This window comes from Haliotis rubra, unplaced genomic scaffold (genome assembly GCF_003918875.1).
Source record: "Haliotis rubra isolate DU_JTF1 unplaced genomic scaffold, ASM391887v1 Scf209, whole genome shotgun sequence".
Classification (NCBI taxonomy): domain Eukaryota; kingdom Metazoa; phylum Mollusca; class Gastropoda; order Lepetellida; family Haliotidae; genus Haliotis; species Haliotis rubra.
In genome coordinates, this window is record NW_025766103.1 from 1,476,258 (window position 1) to 1,500,899 (window position 24,642).

Here is a 24,642-nt window from a genome sequence, read left to right on the forward strand (position 1 = left end):
AAAGCACTAACTCTTATAGTTTGACGTGTTTGTCCAATTGACAAGATGTTGTACATTTTCCTGCTACTACTTCAGACAGCTGATGTTGAAGGTAAATATTTAGTACGTGAGGAGTTATCTTCCGAATATCATTGCCGTTTATAAATTGGCTACAGATACATCAATCCGCTCCAATTTGGGGCGTTTTAAAAGGCCACATTGGAGGCACCTGCGTAAACTGCGAAATTAACTGAGAAGGATGTGGGAAAATTTGGGGATGAAGCTGATTTAAAAAAAATCATGATGACCATATCTACGTCTATTAGTGTCTTGCTTCGACGAGGGATCGGTACTCGCGTCGCAGATACGGTACTCTCATCGCCAGTATATGACATTTCATATCAAATTTCTTTGTCACGTCTAAATATGTCTGGAAATGAAGTACTAGTGACGGACGGAGGAAACATGGTCCTATATATTACTTCTTTTTTGGGGCGGATGGTAACGAGTCATCAAAATATGTCCCCGCTTATTTGCAAAAGCCATGTGAATCCTACCCCTTAGAAACTTCAAGCGCGCGCGTGGGTTTGCACAGTGATTACTCAAACGGTATAACATGTCCGCTCAGCGCCCAGCATTGTTACTGTTACTGAACACGCCTCTTGAACCCATTCTAGCAAACGGCCCTTCTCTGAATTCTAGGAAATCTAATGGGTGCTTCTAAATGGTATGGATTTTCCGATTCTGCAGTTCGAAACTATGCAGTGAACTAGTACAGGTGTACTCCCTTACGTTGTTTTGAACTGAAATTGTATTAGTTTCTTAACGTATTTGGTCAGTAAAAACAATGTGTTTAAATTACAGATTTATAGAAAACCGCATTAAAGCAGGACAATTATTTCGGATTACCCAGATGGGCACGTGGTTCCTAATGTTCATTGGTCATTTGAAATTGCCAAAATACAAAGATACTAAGTATCATTGGCTGAAAGTTCATTTTGAATTATTCCAAATTAGGAATATAGAGATAAATTTCACCTGAGAGACATATTTAGACTGATTATACGTTTTTAGGCGTTTGCGCCTCCAACCAATAAATACAAATTTTCATATACATCGCATATTAGTTATAGAGGAAGAAAACTTTTGAAACACCCCTCGTATGTGTTAGAAATACATTAACGTTGGAATGACAAGGGTTTGGTTCTAAACATTTTCATCCGTTACCTTAAGAAAGGGAACAAACTTTGAAGTAAAGTATCGGATGTAACTAATGCTCTTGTTTGACCAATAGGAAACCAATCTTTTTGAGAGGCATTTTAGAACTTGGGAAGTACAATATAGATGCACTGTATGGAAAACAGCTTCTTTATATCGTGATGCACTCTTCCACAGGGCCCAATCAACTGTATAAACATCTCCTGCCTTAACTACCTCCTTTGATTTGTACACCTGTGAATTCCACCCATGTTCCTTGTGTGAGCTCACTGGCTTTATCAACTTACTGTCTAACCAATCATTATCCCCCGCAGCGTGTTTTGCTTCCGGTCTCGGTACGATGGTGTAAGCTGTTAGTCATTTGGTCGTAGTGTGGCATGTTGTTTTGTTGGAATACTCCAGAACGGCATAACAGGTGTATAGGGGGTGGTTGTTGAAATTTGTGAACTACTACTTTATTTATGTTTACGCTCATCTGTCTGCTAACATCAAGAGGCCTCGTGTACACTGAACTGTCAACAATCGTCAATCAGTACATCTGTTTACTGGAAATATCAAGACTTGGTTGAGTTACTAGTTTAGACTTGTGACCCAATAGTTTAGATTTGTGATGCAATTGTATTGTAAAGGAAATCTGTACTGTCATTCCTTGTAAACTTGTTTATTTGTTATTCAATATATAATTGAACATTATATGCTTGTTTCTGTTATATTTTGTGTTATATTTTGCTGATTGGACACACAAGCCTTTCATCTCAGCAATTTCTAAACTGTAACAGTAGTTCTGGATTTCTGATGTCTTTAACGTTTCCATGACAACAGGTTTGACCACGACTGAATTATGTGTTGTTGCTCTTTTCCGGAGCGAAACTTACAAACCGTTTGATTTTTCTTCATCACGCTTGGCACATAGATAGGTCTGGTGTTGATCTGGTGCCTTTTGGAAGTTTTGGATGCCTTAATAAAATATTTTTGGGCATATCCATGGCAACAAGTATGGCCTCGACTGAAATTGTGTTGGTACTTTTTTCCGGAGCAGAACTTTAATACAGTTCAATGTTTCTTCACCAAACTTGGTACATATAAAGGTCTGCTGGATTTCTGAGTAGAATAACGTTTGCATGTCCACCTTTGCATGGCAACAAGTTTGACTTTGACTGAAAATGGTGGTAGTGCTCGTTTCCGGAGCAAAACTTAAAAACCTTTCAAATTCTCTTTCCATTTACTTCTTGTGTTAATTGTTCTTTTACTTTGTTCCATATCGTTCAAAACAAAGGCAAACCGAAGCCAGATTCGTTGAAGAAACAAAGTGACAGAGCCCAAAAAGGGTCAGATGATAAAATCAAATTATATAACAAATACGGATCACTTGAGGACATGGACGTGTCCGAAAACGTCCATTCTAGGGCACATAGCTTATCGCCCTTGAACAAGGTGCGGGGTAGATCCCCTATTAATCCACTTAAAAGATAGGTCTATCTAAACATATCGTGCAGTGAAACTGTAGAGGACTCCGGACAAATTTTAATGAAATGCAGCTATTAATCCAGGATTTAGCACCATCAGCGTTCTGTCTGCAAGAGACGTATCTGAAACAGACCGACAATTTTAGCTGACGTCAGTTTGAAGCCTATAATTATTTTTCCCCTCCAGGTGATAGAGCCACTGGAGGTTCCACTAGCCTTATACGACAGGATGTTATTCACAGCCCTATTACACTTAACACTAATCTCCAAGCTGTTGCAGTGCGACTTCTCTGGGTGTAGCATTTACATTATGCTCTCCGTATATTCCGCCTTCATCTGCACTTCAGCAGACCGATCTTCAATCACTCTATGATCAACTTCCGAAACCATGTGTTATTATGGGTGACCTAAACGGTCACAACCCACTCTGGGGCAGTACTAACACTAATACTAAAGGCAAAATACTTGAAGATTTCATTTCCAATAATGACCTGTGTATATTTAATGATGATTCAAGCACCTATCTGCATCCTGCAACTGGCACTTATTCTTCTCTGGATTTGTCTCTTGCAGATTTTAACCTCCTAAATAAATTTGATTGGTCTGTTCATAATGACCTTTGTGGAAATGTCAACTTCCCAACTAATCCTTTCAGAAATACTCCATCTGATTCTCCATCGTATACAAGATGGATCTTTTCGAAGGCTAACTGGTCTTTATATAAAAAATATTTGTAAATCGAAACTGCGACCTGAATGTTTCAGTGATATAACTGATCCCATTCAAACTTTTGCTGACGTTTTAAATGAAATAGCAGATAAGTGTATACCAAAGTCCGCTACGACTCCACATGTACGAAAACCATGGTTTATTACAGATTGTAGACAAGCCAGAAAAGCGAGGAAAAAGGCAGAGCATTATTTCCACCATCATCCAACTTTCTATAAGTTAAATAAATATAAAAAATAATCCATGCAAACGACAGTCTTGGAGAAATTATGTCTCCAAAATTAATTCACGCACGCCAGTGTCTAAGGTGAGATGAGGTGAAATTGGGTTTAACGTCGTGCTTGAGAATATTTCGCTCATATGACGACGTGCATGCGTGTGTATGTGTATGTGCGGCTGCTTGTACTAGCCCAGACTGAAGCTTGTTTATAGTGCTAGCCCACTGAGATACCATGCCGCAGAGAAGCATGAATACCCAACTCAGACACGTTATACTGACTCCGAGTCGACCAGTCCTTGTTGTACCCATTAATGCCGAGCGCCAGGCAGGGACCAACAAGTACCATATTTTAACGTCCTTTGGTATGACGCGGCCGGGGATCGAACCCGCGACCTTCCGCTCTCCGGGCGGACGCTCTAACCACTACACCACGGAGGCGGTCCCAGTGTCTAAGGTATGGAACATAGTTCAAAGAATTAAAGGCAAAGTTTCAAAATCTTCTGTTCACCATCTTAAAGATGGTGATAATTTAATTACTGACAAGTCTAAAATTGCAAATAAAATTGGCGACACTCTTCCCAAAAAATCATCATCGGCAAATTATGTCACTGAGTTTCAAAGATATCAGAAACAACAGGAAAAGATCAAACTTAATTTCGAATCAAATAACGGTGAAGATTATAATGAAGTGTTTTCATTACATGAGCTATATACAGCTCTTGAGCAAGCTCATGACACTGCAGCGGGTGATGATAATATACATTACCAGCTGCTGAAACACTTCCCTGAACCATGTCTGATGACACTTTTAGATATGGACGTCTGGAGAATTCCCTCCATCATGACGTAATGCCATTGTAGTCCCAATACCAAAACCTGGCAAGGATCATACAGATCCGTCGAATTACAGACCGATATCTCTAACTAGCTGTGTCTGTAAAACCATGGGACGTATGGTGAATAACAGATTAACTTGGTATCTTGAAAGAAATAATCTTATAACAAATATTCAATGTGGTTTCAGGAAAAATCGTAGTACCATTGATCATTTGGTACGTTTAGAATCCTTTGTTAAAAATGCTATAGTAAATAAACAACATGCTGTATCAATTTTCTTTGATCTTTAGAAAGCTTATTACGATACGACCTGGAAGCATGGCATTTTGAAGGATTTACATGATTTTGGTTTGAGAGTCCGTTTGCCTCTTTTTATATCACAGTCTATAAAAGACAGGCAATTTCAAGTCCGAGTGGGTTCAACCCTGTCTGATCATTACAATCAGGATCAGGGTGTCCCACAAGGCAGTATTTAATCTGTCACACTGTACTCTTTTTTAGGATCAAGATCAATAGTTTATCAACGGTTTGAAATGATTCAAGCGATGGATCATTATTTGTGGATGATCTCAATATTTCGTGGTAAATATATGCATACTCTGTCCTCTCTCTCTCTCTCTCTCTCTCACACACACACACGCACACAGACACACACACACTTAGGTTTTGAATACCCTTAAACCTGTCTTAGCATAATAATATTAATATGAAATAATAAATATAAATGTACATACATGTTAGTGTGCAAGTGGTTCGTGTGTGTTTTTTTAGTGTGCATTCCTCTCTGAATAAGGAGAAATCAACTGACGGGATTTTATGATTTGTGACAATGTATAATTGTAACATTGAAACATAGACATGATATGTTAATGATGAATAAAGAGAAATCGACTGAATGACTGATTTTGTATTTATTTATTTCTATGTCCATGTGGTGTTCAGGTAACTGTAGTTGAAATGAATATTGTATATTTGAATGTATTATGAATAAAATATATGACATAATACATTCAAATATATAATACATTTATTTCATCTACAGTTAATATAGTTGAATAATCATAATTTAATATGGATATATGGTAATCACTGAATACTAATAATTGAAACCAAATGGAGCCATACAGATTCTGATTTACTGAAACTTATGGATTGTTGTTAATGTGATGAATAGAAACGGAAATCAAAGGGAAACATAAGTGAACTAAGTAAATAAATGAAACCATCTTAAAGTAGAGGATAAGGGAAACTCACTGGAGCCATACAGGAATCTGGGTAACTGAAACTCACAGGAGTCATAGGTGAATCTGGGTAACGGAAGCGCACTGGAGCCATACAGGAAACTGGGTAACGGAAACGCACTGGAGCCCTACAGGAAACTAGGTAACGGTAACGCACTGGAGCCATACAGGAAACTGGGTAACGGATACGCTCTGGAGCCCTACAGGAATCTGGGTAACGGAAACACACTGGAGCCTTGCCGGTTTCTAGGTCATTTGTAAGTTTCCGTTTTCCGGAAACCTGAAGGAAATGTAGAGAAACGGTCTGGAAACCTAACTGAAACCTAAGTTTCCGTTACATTTCCTTTAGGTTTCCGGGTTCCGGAAACCAAGTTATTTTTCCTGTGTATTGAACGGCAACTGCAGTTATGTTTACAAAATAAGTAAATGGAGTCTTGAAAAGGGCCTTAATTTTTCTAAATCCAAAACTAATTGTATACATTTTTGTAGAAAATATAAGCCTCATAAGGACCCAGAACTATCTTTAAATGTCACTCCCATCAAAGTTGTAAAGGAAGCCAAATTTGTGGGCCTAATTTTCGATTCCCATTTAACATTCCTGACACATATTGAATCCCTAAGAGCTAAATGCCTGAAGGCACTCGATTTGTTAAAGGTTGTCTCCAATTGAAAGTGGGGATCAAACTACCCTCCTTCACTTATATAGATCATTGGTGCGATCCAAACTTGATTATGGCTCGATCATATATGGCAGAGCCTGCAAAAGCAACCTTAAACTACTTGATTTGTCTTGGATTATTTAGAATTTCTCCAGTTGATAGTCTCCATGTCGAAGCAGATGAGCCTTCCCTTACACAACGCTGTATAAAATTATCTTTACAATATATTACCAAACTATATATATTCTAACAAGTCTAACCCTGCATTTAACTGTGTCTTCAGTCCTCTTTATGAGGATTTGTATAACAAAAAGTCGTCTCTTGTTCCGCCTCTTGTACACGGAATTAAACCATTCATTTCTGCTGCCGGCATTGAGCTGGAGAATATATCTCCTTCCCGTCTTCTGTCTTCTCCTAGGACACATAGCTTGTCACCCTCAAGGAAGGTAAGGGGTAGATCTCCTGTCCATTCGCCAAAGAAATAATATCTTCAACCATAATGCAATGGAACTGTAGAGGACTCCGGAATAATTTAAACGATTTAAAGTTATTAAACCAAGATTATAAACCGTCAGCGTTCTTCATCCAAGAAACCTACCTGAAACAGACAGATAACGTTGACTTCCGTCAGTTCAATACATATCACTGTTTTCTCCTGCTGGTGATAGAGCTTCTGGTGGATATTCAATCCTGGTGAGGAACAATCGTTGGAAGTCGTTGCAGTTCGACTTGCATTACAGGTTGCTTTTACTTTATGCTCTTTGTATATTCCGCCTTCATTGGCTGTCCAATTAACTGATCTGCAAGCTCTTTATGATCAACTACCTAAACCCTGTATAATCATGGGTGATTTAAATGGCCATAACCCGCTCTGGGGTGGCATTATTACAAACACCAAAGCTAAATTACTGGAGGAATTTATTTCCAATAATGATTTATGCATTTATAATGACGGCTCAAATACGTATTTACATCCTTACACAGGAACATATTCAGCTCTTGATTTGTCTATTACTGACCTATTGAGTGAATTTGAATGGTCAGTCCACGATGATCTCTGTGGTAGTGACCATTTCCCAACAATACTAAATGCCGTGAATCCATCTGATGTTCCTCTGTCATCGAGATGGAATTTTAAAAAGGCTAATTGGCCTTTATATAAAATTCTCTGTGCTGACAAACTAAAACCTGAAGCTTTTAATGATATTCCTGATGTCATAAAATGTTTTTCAGATGAACTAAATAAGATTGCTGACGAGTGTATCCCAAAGTCCTCTGCAATTCCAAACGTACGAAAACCGTGGTTTAACGATGAATGCAAACAGGCTAGGAAGGCACGGAAGGAAGCCGAGCATTATTTCCGTCGCCATCCTATAGTCCACAATTTAGACAAATTTAGAATTTTAAACGCTAAAGCACGGCGTACGTTCAAGCAAAGTAAACGCCACTCTTGGCGAAACTATGTCTCAAAGATCAATTCACGCACGCCGATATCAAAGGTGTGGAATATGATCCAGAAAATCAAAGGTAAGGGTTCTAAATCTAGCATTCACCATCTGAAAGAATGGAACCAATTATTAACCAATAAATCTGATATTGCAAATTAGCTTGGTGAGACGTTGGCCAAATATTCTTCCTCATCTAATTATGTACCTGAATTCCAAAAATATCAAAAACAACAAGAAAAGAAATCTATTAATTTCAATTCGGAAAACGGGGAAGACTACAATGAAACCTTTTCGATACATGAGCTTCATACTGCTCTTGATCAGGCTCACGATACTGCTTCAGGAGCTGATAACATACATTATCAACTCCTGAAGCACTTACCTGAATCATGTTTAGAGACGCTCTTACATAATTTTTATGATATTTGGACATCTGGAAAATTTCCTTCCTCATGGCGTGATGCTATTATTGTTCCCATACCTAAACCTGGACGGGATCATACAGATCCCTCAAATTATAGACCAATATCACTGACTAGCTGCGTTTGCAAAACCATGGAACGCATGATCAACAATCGATCACCTGATGAACGGACCTGGAATGGTCTCGAAACGTCGTGAGAGGAATTAAACAAGAATTGTAATCCATAAAAATATCTTGGACATCAATGTACAACTTCTAAATGCCACTGAAAGACAACAATCGACTAGTTTGGTACTTGGAAACCAATAACCTTATAACTAATATACAATGTGATTTTCTAAATCCAAAACTAATTGTATACATTTCTGCCGTAAATACAAACCGCATAAAGACCCTGAACTATCTCTAAATGGCACACCCATCAAAGTTGTGAAGGAGGCCAAGTTCTTGGGTGTTATTTTCGATTCACATTTAACCTTTCTGCCTCATATTAAATCCCTCAAAGCTAAATGCCTGAAGGTACTTGATCTGTTAAAAGTTGTTTCCAACTCAAAGTGGGGAGGGGACCAAACTACCCTCCTACACTTATACAGATCACTCATCCGTTCTAAACTAGATTACGGCTCCATCGTATATGGTGGAGCCTGCAAAGGCAACCTAAAACTATTAGATTCTGTCCACCACCAAGGTCTAAGACTTTGTCTTGGGCCTTTCAGAACTTCTCCTGTTGACAGTCTCTATGTTGAGGCCGATGAGCCATCTCTTAACCAACGACGTATCAAATTATCTTTACAGTATCTCACTAAACTATACTCAAATAAGTCTAACCCTACATATAATTGTGTCTTCAATCCTCTCTATGAGGATTTGTACAACAAAAAGCCACCTCTTGGGTTAAGTATTATACCATTCATTTCTGCTGCCGGCATTGGGCTATATTTAGCTCCTTCCCGCTTTTTTTATTCTCCTCCTTGGCAATTGGTAAGACCAGAAGTTGACCGAACACTGACAACGTTTAAAAAATCCGACACCAATGAATTACAATATAAACAAGAATATAATCAATTAAAAAGTCAATATAATACATACAAATCTTTTTTTACAGATGGGTCCAAGGATGGGGGCGCAGTTGCTTGTGCCACTGTCATTGGATCCGGAACTATCTCTTCTAGATTACCAGGCGATAGTTCTAATTTCACAGCTGAAGCAAATGCCATATTAACAGCGCTTAAATATATTAATAAACATCCTAAATATAAACAACATATCATTTTTTCAGATTCTCTTTCTTGTCTTCAGGCTATAAAAAAATCTTTCTTGTAACCATCCACTTTTATTAGAAATTATTTAATTATATAATGATCTTGCTACTGGCCAATGCGACATCGTCGTTTGTTGGTTACCCAGACAAGTTGGCATTTCGGGGAACATTATGGCCGATCTTGCTGCCAAGGCAGCACTCAATAAATCTGTGACACCACTTCTTATTTCATACTCTGATTACAAAGCTAGTATTACAACTTACATCCGTGATCTGATGCAAAAGAAGTGGGACACCCAAGTACGTATCAATAAATGAAATAAAACCCTATATCGGTTACACCTACTTGGGCTGTCAGTCCAGATTTGAAGAGGTCATCATACGACGATGTCGTATTGGCCACACAAGATATACTCATGCATACCTATTGGAAGGCGAGGATCCTCCGTTTTGTATCCCATGTGATGTGAGAACCACGGTGAAGCATGTCTTGCCGGACTGTGTTGAATTCTCCATCATAAGGGATAAATATTTCAATATCAAAACAGTAAAGGACCTTTTCAATGATGTTAATTATCATTTAATCATTGATTTTGTTAAAAGAGATAGATTTGTTAAATGAATTTTTGATATATGTTTTATTAAAATGAATTTTGATACATGTTATTTTAAATTTCGGCTAAATCCTCAGACCATCGCCAGCGGCTGAAGGGATGGTGTAAATCCAACTAGGGTCCATGCAAAAGTAATGTAAGTCCCCATGGTTCCTAGTATGGTGATCTATCTTCAGTTGTTGGCGATCTATAGCCTGTGTTTTATACTGTATTGTCTTCTTTAATTGGAATGTTTTAGCTTTGCTCGCTAGTTTTATATGTATATCTGTGATTCTCTAGTATCTTTACTGTCCATCGTCGACAGGTTTTATCTTCAAAATGTTTTCACTTTTCACAGTATAAATTGTTTTCGTCACGATATGGCTGAGATATTGCCGATGTAACGTTAAATATTAACTCACTCACTCACTTTGTTCCATTTAGTATACATTTTTCTCGACCTTGTGTTACAATTTTTCTTGACAATGGTACAAGAACCTGTATCGCTGTACTCACGAAATAAAGAAAGTATCCATAAAGTTTGTCTCTAAAGCATTATTCTTCGTACATATAAACCCAAGTTCCTCAATGACAAAACAGCAAATAAGCAAAGCTATCAATATTTAAATACTCAGCTAGTGGGGAAGATTGTAGCAAACTATTATCAATCCATGAGCGTTATTTTGCACTCATGATACAGTTGTGGTGTAGTGCGTTAGAGCGTCCGCCCGGAGAGCGGAAGGTCGCGGGTTCGGTCCCCGGCTGCGTCATACCAAAAGGCGTTAAAATATGGTACGTGTTGGTCCCCACCTGGCGCTCGGCATTAATGGGTACAACAAGGACTGGTCGGTGCGGAGTCAGTATGATATCTCTGAGTGGGGTATTCATGCTTAACTGCGGCGTGGTGTCTCAGTGAGCTATGACCATGAAACCAGCTTAAGTCTGGGCGAGTACAAGCAGCCACAGATACACAAACATGCACGTCGTCATATGAGCGAAATATTCGAGTACGAGGTTAAGCCCCATTTCACCTCCTCACATCATGATGCAGTTATACTTAAATGATCAGCTCCTCACAGACGTAACCTTTACCGAACCTTACTTTGAAAGTTTTCTGCCGATGTGTTGGTGAATATGGATATGAGGTACTGTCCATTCTTCCTTGTGTGATATTGTAGTTGTTTCAAAACATGACGTTCTTGAAAGGCACCTCGTGAAGGAGTAACAATTAGCTCTGAAATGACGTATAAAGAATAAAAAGAAGTTGTTATCCATAAAAAACGTGCCATGTATTCATGTACCAAAACATGAAAGTGATTATACCGATCCCTCAAATTATCGACCCTTGTCACAACCAAATACATGAACATGATAAAGTTAATCGCAAACATTCAGTGTCTGTTTCGTAAAACATTAAAGTATGCAACAAAAAATGTATTCTTCACACAACGTTTCAGAGCTAATGATTATTGACTTCGTCTTACATCGATATTCCCATAAGCTTCGTATTTACATTGTTACCTTTGTACATTAATCCTATTCAATTGGATTCGTGATTATATTATTATCTTTGTACATGTCAAGGTTTGAAGCAGTCATTCTGTCATAATGGCGTATTGGCCACACATGTATATTTACTTAAAGTTGATCACCAGAAACAGAAGCAAAAAGAAGCATCTCCTGTCTGACTGTACGGGTTTAGGTCACTTTTATGTAATTCTTTCTGTAAACAACAATTTATGTCATCAAGAGAGGATCTGTTTAATGTGATCTCTCATTTGTTAGAGGTACTTTGAAGGTAGCAAACGTAGAGTCCCCAAGGTCTAGCTTTCGTTGTTGATCGTTACCCGATGTTGATAATGCCTTCGTAGGAAATGTCATGAGTATTCTTGCAAAATAGTGTTAACAATTAGATTAGAGATGTAATTCGTATAATATTTTAGAGCTGTTTGATCCGTGTGTTTTAAGTGATGTTGTGTTTTTTTGCGATTTCTGTTGTTAGTTGTTAGTAATTAGTTCAAATTGGATATAAACACGAAACAATACTGTAAAGCTGTCACGCTATGCATTGAATATGCTTTATTCTCAGGCAACTGTTGTCCAAATGCATGGATCCGATATGGTAATTCCTGTTACATGTTTATTGGCACCCAGGAGACATGGATGGAGGCATCTGTGAGTATCATGATCCGTTTTACTTGTACAATTTTTGTACACAAACAAACGGCATAAATACAAGCCTTATTGGAATTAGAACTAAATATTCTCAGCTATAACGCAAGAACAAAATAAACATTTTTAATACCTGATTACCTAAAGATAGAATATATTTTCTAGAAACTATGGTTTATCACTGTGAAAAAAAGATGTCTTAACTGTTGAACATTTGAGGTTATCTCATAGGTTTCAAATGTTCCCGGCCAAAAGGGACGAATTTTGACTTGATATCCATGACATAATTTAACTAACTAAAACTGTGGTTATGCGTCATGGATTGTTGCCATTCTTACAAACACGTTTCGCACTAATGGTTGAACCGTAGTTGTTATGTGCCGCCAAGTGTAGTTTGTGGATTGTGAGCACAACAACTTGACGAAATATACTGTATACTGCAAACCGCTAAGGAGATCCTATTGATGACGCACAGTGAATGTTGCATTCTTTAAGACGTATATATCAAAATATAGTTGTGCGATTTGTATTAAAAGATTCATTCATTTCAGCAACAATGTGTCGGGCGTGGAGCTCATCTTGCAACTATTGAGACGGCCGACGAAAACGCTTTCATAACTGGTTATCTGAAGGTGTTTGGCGGTAATATTAAACGAGCACATACATAAATGTAAAAACAATATTTTAAGTTAACATTTCTTAGATGAGACTGACTGCATATTCAAGCCCAATTTCAATCACACAAACTGCTGTAATCAATTATTTCAAACTAATACCAACGATTCAAAGTTTACATGATAGATTTCTTTTGACACACGCAGATATTGGTGCTAACATGGCTACCTGGGTAGGTGGCAACGACATGGAGATAGAGGGGATATGGAAGTGGTCCGTGAGTGGTGAACGTGTGACATACACCGACTGGGGACCCAAAGAGCCAGAAGGCTGCGCAACCTGTGGGGACTGTATGGTCATATGGCCCAATTACAACTATAAATGGGGAGATTACCCATGCCACGCAAGCAAATTTCATCTGCGAAAAACAGTATGATTTATCAAGATACTTCTCTTTCTGAGATTGTTGTGACAAAACACACTAATTTTAATTATTTGGTATGCATGGACTTAGTTTTCAGATAGCATGGGATATATGTTAAAGATGAGTCCTGATATTTCTTCTTGCTAAAACCCTTTATCTGCACAAGATATATATTGTAGAGACTTAAATTCACAGTCATATAATTACTTATTATACCTTTCATTTTCAGAATAACAGACGGAAGCCTTGTTGGATAAGCAAAATATATCTAAAATAAATAAAAGCAAATATTCCAAAAGTGCCAATTTGTTTGTTGGATCTAACATAAAAACCATCTATCAAACGTTGTGACAGTGACCATACTTTGAATTATTACGCGGTGACAAAATGACACATGGCATGCACACATGGATGCAAGACACAGATGAAAAGAAACTGTGCAGAAATGCATTCAGTACCTCAGTAAGAATTTCCTGAAAAATCCCCACCTAACGATAATTACGGAATGTCAATATAAAGTACAATTGGCGGAATTATTGAAACAGATCATGAACACCAAGACCATACATACAGTTATATACTTTAACATAACGTTTCTGATACTAGTTATGTCATAAAACAATTTGGGAATATATTACAACATGTAGTGATGCTTGATAGAATATAATATGACGTCCAGCGATCTTATAGGAACAATTTCACACATTTTCGACAATATTTTGGCCTATATTATACATATCGGGGAATATGCACTCAATTAAGGTTCCACCTGATGCAATAAAAGACTTATTATCCATTACGACTTGCCTGAAATCGATAATTGAAACTTCGAGGCAAACAGATTCTACACAAAGAACACTTACCATGTATGGATTGTAAACAATTCCTCCGAACATCGAAAGCTATCGCCCGCGGTGTTGTGGGTGTTTCCCAAACTGGTTTTAGTCACAAGTTGCGCGTATGTTTTTGCACCAGACAGTAGCGTCACTTTGTCTTGACTCAGTTTCTGTCTCCAAAGGAGTTATGGGATATTCGTAAAGAGCGCTCCAAGGGGTTCGCTTGAAATAATTTCAACCGGTAGTGGGGCGCGAGAATGCAACGTTGCATTTATTCAGTCGAACTGTTTAATTTCATATTTTAATCCACATACGTATCTTTTAAAATAAATTATGTGGTAGCTTTCCTTATGACTGATAGTCAGTACTATTGAGAGAACTGCATTATTTTACAGAAGTGTGGTGTGAAATAGTGCCTTTAAATTACCATGAGTGGGTGGATGGGGTTGGGGTGGGTAAAATGATGAGGACAGATTAAAATCTGGCAAACATTCATCCATTCTACAAGGCATAGTGTGTATAGGTTCCCCAATGGTGATTTGAGGTACTATTTCCTATTTCTGCTGTCGCATGTTCAGCCAAATAAGTTTGCGCCCCATGACGTTGACGCGCACGTCTCCCTTATATGGTAGACACGTCTACGTCTATCAAGGAAGACTAACTTCAGTCAGGACTGAAACATAATCAGCCAAAACGTCCCAAATTTAGGGTTTGTGTGTACCATTATCGTCTGTTGGAAACAGGACGAGTTGTAACCGGCAGCACAAATATGGTCGGAGATCATTCAGATGAAGTACGTGAAGACAACGCCTAGCTGTCGGGGTCCCAATTTTCGAAACGATCTTGTTAGAAAAGAACCACTGTCTCAAATCTATCGGACATCGTACAAAGCTGCGATGTCTGTCATACAAATGAGACCAACACTAGTTATCATGTTAATACCAGTCCATTAAATGGAAACTTAAAAGGTTATTGTGATGAAAATAGATCTTTGATGATACGTTTAAAACATTAATCAATTATCGTTTACAGCCTCAATAAAGGAAACTGAATTTTGGACAATGTTAACTTCTGTCGACACTTTTAACTCAAACAAGTATGGGAACCTGTACCTTCACTTGAAAATGAGTTAAGCATACGCTCAGCACAAACATACTGACACATGTGTGTCCTTGTTCAATGAATACAACACATACACATACACGGCCAGGTTCACAGAGTGTGAATTGAGATGTTCTGAGCTATAAAATATCACGGTCGCTATTACAGCCTGCCAATAGCTTCCGCCCTTTTTTCCTTCCCAGAATAACGTAAACGCTTATTCAGGAACAGATTCAGACAGAAAGTGTGCTTCAGGTTATCGACTTCATAGTTATTGGGATCGTTATCACGATATCAACATTTCTCTTGTGAATCGTCTATCCCAAATATTGATTTTGAAACACAAACTTTAAGGAAAAAATATGATTTGCCAGTTGAGCTCGAGATTTTTTGAGTATCACAATCTGATACAATACCAGCAGAAACAGTGGCAACACACTGAGTCATGTCATCCTCAAATATTACTTGCAACAACTATTTACCAAGAGTCATGTACTTGTGAAATGGACATGTACTGAATGCATAAATGCTCAGTCAGCCTTCTAAATACATAAAATCGAATTATCGTTTATGTCCCTCACCATGAAACGCCCACGAATGATAAATGTATGGCCAAATTCCTCGGCACACAGCCACCCGCTACGGCCATTGCTGAACTTAGGCACTTCACGTCGACTGATGGGCGGTCTGTTTCTTTTCTTCATGATGAAATCAGTTTTTAAAAATTTGATAAAATATGTTATTGTTTTCTAAACTTTCGGTGTAATTGGTTTTGAACAAAAACATTCTAAATGTTACATCACCGACAGGGTAAATCGGAACTATTATAACAAGGGCGGTTAACTAACAAACACGTCACAATTTAATTCTGGACTCTCCGCACTGTGGGCACTTTCTGACAAGGGATTTGACCAAATCGAACATGCAGTTGTTATAAATACATGCCAAGGATGAAAAAAGGAAAAAAAAATGTTTCGAAAACTTTCAATTTACACTGGCCACTGTTTTCCCATGGGCGAGCGAGTTGAAATTGAAAGTTTTCGAAACATTTTTTTTCCTTTTTTCATCCTTGGCATGTATTTATAACAACTGCATGTTCGATTTGGTCAAATCCCTTGTCAAAAGTGTCCACAGTGCGTAGAGTTTCTGGACTTTTGTGAGTCCAGAATTAAATTGTGACGTGTTATATTCATTTGTGATCCATACATCTTTGATCAAATATCAAACAAATATATATGGACCATTGCGCGAACAACTGTTCAGCGATCATGCAATATAGATATCGGCTACTCAAGAGAACCTAACGAATGAATCTTCCCAATAAGTTTGCAATGTTTGGTATCTTAAAAACAGATGTTGACTTTGTCGTCAGTTGTGATGACTGTCTGTATCACAGCATGTTTCATATAATCAATTTGGCTCCGATGAATCTTACTCGTTCAAAAGATGTATATCGGGCGCCACTGACAGCCATTTTGGCTGGTATGGTGTTACTGGTTCTTGTGCTCTTGGTCAGTCGCACAGTCAATATTTATGCTTCACCATCTGAGATATATAGAGATTACTAAACGAGTGTCTGTCAGATACCATTTATCTTACAACGAGTTGTTTCAAAACGTATTTAACTAGCGAAAGCGAGGTAAATACGTTTTGAAACAACGAGTTGTAAGATAAATGGTATCTGACAGACACGAGTACAGTAATCTGTTTCTTACACACCATAAAATCGCACCATTTTATGGTCGAATAGATTCAAATTTCATGTTTTCTCATCGTAGGTGCGCAATAATACACAACACAACTTGTATGAATGAGTGACGTCACTTGGCTTCCTAATCACTACTCATCCCCATGGTGACCCTCCACAAAAACGTTTCTGCCACCTCTTCGCATCATCAAGGCACTGGTGATAATGATAACGAGATAAGATCACAGAAAATTAATTAAACACTCTAAAATGATGATGTTACCATGCAAATGTGGATGATTTTAATTCTTGCAAGCGTAAAATATTTGAGCGAGTGACGTCATCGTTATCGCTTGGTGGTTGTCGTCAACGGAAGATTGTTTTGGATATCTCTGCACATTGGGGATCTGTACTTGTGTACCAGTTTACGTTCAATGTTCTCCCATCTTTTGAGTGTGTGAAATTAGGTGCACCCAGTGTGCTTGAATGTGACATTGCTGAGGTTACGTTCACTATCAATGGGGGACTACTCTTCTTCGCCACATCCTTCTCGTTTGCCCCGAGCCGAAACTGCCACTTGGAATGTAATGGAGTTTTCAGTATGAAATGTGAGTTGATTACATCCTGTAAGTTATCAAGACATAAACTTTTCATTATCATGCGTCGGCGGAATATCTTGAGCAATGACTTATGTGTAGATCAACCGTTCCTGTACATGTTCGATTGAATAGAAAGGACGTGTGCCGCCATTTGCACTCATGAAGCCTTGCAAAACGTACCATGTTGTACATTGTTTCAACGAGTGTGTTTTGGTTCTGATTGTCATGAGTGAATTTGATAACATTGGAATTGTGCTGTCTGCGCTCTGGTCTAATGAATTCAACGCAAACTGCTTGTCAGTGGCGTTATTTATTCCAGTTCTCAGATTGAAATTACACTGATCATTCATATAGTAAAAAGCTGTAAACAAAGCAAAGGCCTGAATTACAATGGAGTTCCATAAATCCTATGTCCTATTTCAAAGTAACTGTACCTTATAACATGAAGCAGATAGGATAATATACAAAATAAGACTACAGTAATTGATACAAGTTGAAAGGTGAAATATATCCTGATTACAAACCTTTTACAATAGCATAAGTTGACGAAGTTCAAAGGATTCCTTACATCAAATTTATCTCCATTGTAGCCTAGGTAAAACATACACACAAATTAACTACATGTATCTTTCCTGACAGATACACTTTACAGAGTGAAAATCAACAAATTCATATTAAATGTACGGAAATTAATGCAATTGAGCCTATATGTAGATAAAGCGTGTGACCAAAATCTGTGCTATTTTACCGATAGATGAAATCACTTTAATTTACACTATAATTACCCTAACAGGTACATAGATGTAGAATAACAATACTCTAGACGTAAGAAATAAAGAGTACTTACATCTTAGTTGTCCTATATGTTCCGATGCAATCGGATGACCTATTATTTCCTAATTTTCCATTTTACTGCCCATAAAGCATGGCCGGAGCCTCTCACTTGCCAAGCGCGATAACTCTGACGTTAAATAAGACCGGTATAAAAATAATATGCCTTTGATGGACATAATCAAAAGGGAGATAATTTCACAAATCTAATGTGACAAATCCTGGTCAACAGGAGTAACCTACTACTGTTGCTGATGTAATGTAAAACTCCCCGCCTAATATATCATGAAATATATTACCGAAAAATAACAAAGGACACTTAAAATATAACATGAAATTAAGAACATTAAAGTACATTAAGCATTATGTAATAAAAGCAGAAATTATCCTTCCTTTGAACTGGGAACAATTCTATGAGACATTCCGTAGCTTAGCACATTATACTTGGTGCAGACAATGCCCTTAATATAAACTGTAAACAGTTATAAAAAAAGCAAAAAACAACTTTGATCAAAGTACATTAAACAGGATGGACTACAAGAGAAATCATTTAAAACCTTAACTGCAAAAGGCACTAATTCTGCAACGTCATAATACAAATGTCAATTTTCTGCTCTGAGCAGGACAACAAGTTCACCGATAGGTCTGGTTAGGCACACTGGTTGTCCGTCGCGGTTAGTTTTCACTACCACTTTCCTCACTTTACCATCATCACCTTTGATGGCTTCAGTCACAATGGCCTTAGGCCAATCATTTCTACTACAGTTCCTCTCTTCAAGTAGCACTATGTCACCGCGCTGGATATTAGGTCTGTCCTCTGTCCATTTAGACCTAGTCTGGAGTAGTGACTCCGAAATCTGCTCCAGAAAGTGTCCGCGAGTAGTTGTACCTGTTTCCACTGTTTGCGATATAGATCCTTAATTTCGCCTTGACATCCTTGTAGACATCATGACAACCTCATGACATGTCTTTTGTGTAAGTAGAGTTGACGGTGACAGTATTTCGGGGTCCTCTGGGTCGCTGGATACTGCTGTGATGGGTCGAGCGTTCACAATAGCACACACTTCACACATGAATGTGGTGAGTACTTCATGCGTGAACTTCCTTGAAGATACATCCTTTTCACTACACCTATCAGTCTCTCCCATGCTCCACCCATGTGCGCGGAGTGGGGCGGATTAAAGATCCATTTGATTCTTTTACCATCTAAGAAGTCCTTGATCAGGGTGTCTTCAACATTTACAGTATCCACTTGGAGCATTTCTGTAGCCCCAATAAAGTTGGTCCCTCTGTCAGAACGGAACCGCTTCACATTTCCACGAATTGCCACGAAGCGACGTAGAGCATTGACAAAACATGACGAACTCATTTCTTCGATGACTTCGATGTGAATAGCCCTAGTGACTAGACATGTGAAGAGTAAGGCCCATCTCTTGCTGTGGGCCAGCCCGCCTCTTGTCTTACGAGATACGACCTCCCATGGGTCGAAGGTATCCACACCAACGTAAGAAAATGGTGGAGATTGTCTGGTCCTGTCCTCTGGTAGATTTGACATTCTCTGAGATTCCTGTTTACCTCAGAACATCTTACACCGCACACACTTGTGTGGTGAGAACAGAGTTTATACACCTATCAGAGGCGTTTCCCACTTTTACCACTATCCATCAAACATTTACTATCCACTTGGAGCATTTCTGTAGCCCCAATAAAGTTGGTCCCTCTGTCAGAACGGAACTGCTTCACATTTCCGAATCGCCACGAGCTGAGAGAGCACTGACAAAACATGACGAACTCATTTCTTCGATGACTTCGATGTGAATAGCCCAGTGACTAGACATGTGAAGAGTAAGGATGTGACATTCTCTTAGATTCCTGTTTACCTCGAACATCTTACACACGCACACACTTGTGTAGAACAGAGTTTATGAGGCGTTTCCCACCCACTATCCATAAACCTGAGGCCCTTACAGCCCCCTCGGTGAAATGTCTACCTTGATGCTGTGAAAGTTCATGATGGTGCCTCACTAGTAGTAAAGCAATGTGATGCTTTCCTGGGATTATTGCCGGGTTCTTCTCACAACATGGAAGTTCTGAATTTCTAAGTCGTCCGCCGACGCGCAGTACACCATGAGTGTCTATGAAAGGGCTCAATGCTATTATTGAACTGTTTGTCTTCAAACACTGCATTTCTTCTCTGAACACTTCCCCTTGAACAATTTTAATTATGAATGTTTCTGCCGAAGAGAGTTCATGTGGGCCCGCTCCATCCGAGTTATCGTCAGTGTTCCCATTTGTAAATTTTGACTTTACAAAGTTCTTTAGAGATAAAACTGCTCTCACCAAATTTTTCCATTGAGAAAATTTCTCAAATCTATAGGATCCTAGACAGTTAGTATTGGCTTTTGGTTTGTCTTGAACAGGTGTCTTTTCCTCTTGTGTTTTGTCTATGACAACATCAGGCGTTTGCTGATCGTCTTCTGATTGGTCCTGGATTGGTCCAAGGAGCCACGGACTGTCTTTCATGAGGTTGGCAGCTACAGGCCTTGTAGCTTGATGGGCTGGGTTTTTTTGTGAAGAGATGTAGTGCCACTGTCCTGGTGAGGAGTATTTTCTCACATAGGCTACACGGTGTGCGACGTATATTGAAAACCTCTTCGTGTTGTTGGAGATGTATCCCAGAACTATCTTGCTATCCGTATGGTACACAATATCAGTCATAGGTATACCAAGGTGTCTCGATACTCCAAGCGCGATGTCCACACCAAGAACTGCTCCACATAGTTCGAGGCGAGGGATGGTGTGACCATTCACAGGAGCTAACTTAGCTTTGCCCATGATGAATCCCCAATCTGGGTTTTCCGTTTCATCGTTCTTCGCCTTCACATAGGCTGCTGCAGCTACCGCCTTCTCGGAAGCGTCGGTAAACACATGAAATTCTTTGCTTGTGGAGAGTTCAAAAGAGACAGAAACCAACATCCTAGGAATGTGGAGAGTTTCGAGAGATTTGAGGGAATTCTTCCAAGTTGTCCATCTGTCGTAATGTTCTGGAGGGAGGGTTTCATCCCACCCTACACCACTGGAGATGAGATCCCTGAGGATCATTCTTCCTTCAATCACCACTGGAGCTAAGAACCCTATCGGATCGGAAATGCTATTCAGTGCTGACAGTACTCCTCGTCTGGTGAATGGTTTCTCTGCTGCTGAGATGCTGAAGTTAAACATGTCGGTTTCAATGTCCCATGAGATTCCTAGTGTTCTCTGCATAGGTAACTGATCTGTCGTTAAGTCAAAGTCTTTCAGATTCTTTGCTAGGTCTTCTGCTGGAAATGCGCGCATAACATTGCTGCTGTTAGACACTATTTTGTGTAAACGTATGTTGCCGTTTGTAATAAGTGAGTCCTTTGTCCTTTTCAAGAGGTCTATTGCTGTTTCCTTATCTGTAAATGATGCGACAGCGTCATCTACATAAAAGTCTCTCTCAACAAAGTCAGCGACGTCTGTTCCAAACATTGCATCACCGGCACGCGCTGCTTTCCTTAGGCCAAATGTTGCAACCACTGGAGACGGTCTGTTGCCGAAGACATGGACTTTCATTCGGTATTCTGTTCCAGTTCTGGGTTGTTGTCACGAAACCAGAAGAATCGCAGGAAGTTCCTATGGTTCTCTTGCACTTCGAAGCAATGAAACATTTGCTGGATGTCAGCCATGACAGCGACAGGTTCACGCCTGAAGCGGAGTAAAATCCCTAGAAGCTCATTGGTAAGGTCCGGTCCTTGCAGTAGGACTGAGTTCAAGGACATGCCCTGGTAAGTCGCTGAAGAATCAAAGACAGCCCGGATCTGCGACGGCTTGCGGGGTTGGTATACACTGAAGATAGGGAGATACCAACATTCTTCCTGTTCATCCAATGTGGGAGCTATTTCGGCGTGGCCACTGTTTAGTATCTTTGACATGAAATCTATGAAATGTTTCCTCTTTCCTCATCCCTAAGCAGACTTGACCTTAGGGTTTTAGCACGATGAAACGCTTGGGCTCGGTTATTTGGTAACCTTGGTCTCGATTCTTTGAAGGGTAGGGTAGCTACCCAAGTTCCCTTTGAATTCCTTTTCATTTCATTTCCCATCAGATCGATGAATTCCCTATCCTCTGAAGATTTCCCTTGTTTATCATCGTCCTTGGTAGTTAAGAAGATATCACTTCCTATTTCGTGTGCGTCGGTATGGTCATGGGTGCAAGTGTTTTCTTTTACATGGAGGTTGTTGGGGCATGGCTGACAGACCGATGGTCTGCCATTAGCCAGCGTATAAAGTTTGTTCACATTTACAGTCTGTGGAGGGTGAATCTTCCCGAGACAAGATTCGCCAACTATCACCAATCCGAGCGGTAGCTTCTGTGCATAGGGGGATTTTGTAGGTCGAGTTAATTGCGACAATACATGGTGCGCCTCTGACAGATCTCGTCCGATTAATAGGTGGATAGATGCCTCCTCATCGAGCGGGGGGATGAATGCAGCTATTTCCTTCAGGTGGCTGTGGTGTTGCGCTACTTCCGGAGTCGGTATTTCTTGCTTGTTGTTGGGGATAGCATCACATTCAATCAGAGTAGGTAGATCAAAGGTCTTTTCTTCATTCAATTATTCCACAATAAATCCAGATGCTCTTCGTCCTGTAGTTTGTTGAACACCACCGCATGATGAGATTGTGTATGGATAATCATTGCTCGCAACGTCAAACAGATCGAAGAAGAATGTGCTACACAGCGATGCATTGCTTTGGTCGTCTATTGTCGCATATATCTTCATAGCTCTATGTTTCTGTGCCTTTGGGTACACAAGTACAAGAATGTTTTTAGGGCACGATTTCCCTTCAAACAGGTTCCCACATACTTGAGTACATTTTGCAGACACTGGTTTCTTTTGAGAAGACAAATCGCTGTTGTGTTTGTTCTCCCCGCCGTTCTCTTTCCTGGGGATAAACCTCTCGCAATGGATAGCGGTACAATGTCTTGTACTATGACATTTGGCACACTGAATGAGTTCATTGCATTCTTTGGCAAGATGTTGGTTTGATGAACAGCACTTAAAACAAATTCCTTTAGATTTCAGAAAGTCAATCTTGTCCTCATAGGGCTTCGTTTGGAAGGCATTACACTCGTTGAGCGAGTGACGTGTTTCATGGAGTGGGCACAAAACATGTGGAGTAGACCCTCCTGTTAAGCCTGGGTTAGGTGAACCTTGATCTCTGCTGTTAGGGGGTTGAACATCAGTTCTGGCTGCCTGTACACTTGTTCGAAGACGTGGAAAAGATGGGTGATTAACATGAGACCTGTTGTTGACATGTTGCCGAGTCCTGCTGAAGTTGAAACTTGGGTCGTTCCTTAACCTGCTTAAATCCGAGAGGAACTTTGAGAATACAGAAAAAGGTGGAAAGGAACCGTGATGCCTTTCTTTGTATCCAAATGCGTGGTTCAACTATTTTTCTTGTAGAGGAAAGGGAAGTTTGTCGACAATCTGACTGACTCCGAGAGAGGAGTTGAGGTAAGCGAAAAGATGACTGTAGGTAGGGTCTGACATCATGGCTTCAATCTCACAAACTAGATCAGAGAGTTCAAATAATTGAGAACACTCTCTCATGGTTAGGGTAGGAAAAACGTTTAGACGCATCTTGATGGCTGCCTCAATCCTCTCTGGTGATGCATATCTTTCTTCCAGCCTTCTCCAAGCAAGTTGTAGACGGGCAGCTGGGTCATGCAGGTTGGCTTTCCTGATGTTGAGGGTTTGTTTCCTGGATTCTGTGCCAAGCCATTTCAAAAGTAGGTCGAATTCTTCATTTGGTGAGCACTTAAGTTCACTTATCACACTCTTGAAACCAGATTTCCAAATAGGGTAGTCTTCAGGCTTGTTGTTAAAGTTCGTGAGTCTAGAGAGGACAAGATCCTTGCGAAGTAGGTAGCGTATGAAGTCAGAGTTGCAATCTGGTGTGTATGGTGGTGCCTCCGGGTTAAGCAAAGTGTTAGGTTTCATTTGAGCTGTCTGTTGCACTTGTTCCTGATTGACTATTTCAACGGAGTGATCTCCTGTCTGAATATTGTCTGATATGTATCTCGTGACTTTTTGAACGGGGTCGTCGTATGGTAGGAGCAGTGGTGGTGGTGATCGCTGTTCTGATTGTCTGTCGACAGATTCTAAAACCTGTACTTCTGCTTCCGCTACCGCAATTTTCTTTTGTGATTCCAGGATTTTGAGCTCATTATCCATTTGAGCTTTCTTTTTTTTAAGAGTTCAGAGTCAAGTTGAGCCCTTT

General features: G+C 39.5%; 1 protein-coding gene across 1 annotated transcript; it reads left to right on the forward strand.

Annotated features, from left to right (window-relative positions):
- On the forward strand, positions 1 to 13,584 carry LOC124276413 (perlucin-like). Its single transcript, XM_046712054.1, is given in 6 exon segments — positions 1 to 91; positions 12,165 to 12,250; positions 12,799 to 12,889; positions 13,069 to 13,261; positions 13,263 to 13,292; positions 13,516 to 13,584. Coding segments are annotated over 6 exon segments (474 nt in total). The 5' UTR covers positions 1 to 45; the 3' UTR covers positions 13,544 to 13,584.
- The last annotated feature ends 11,058 nt before the right edge of the window (positions 13,585 to 24,642 follow it).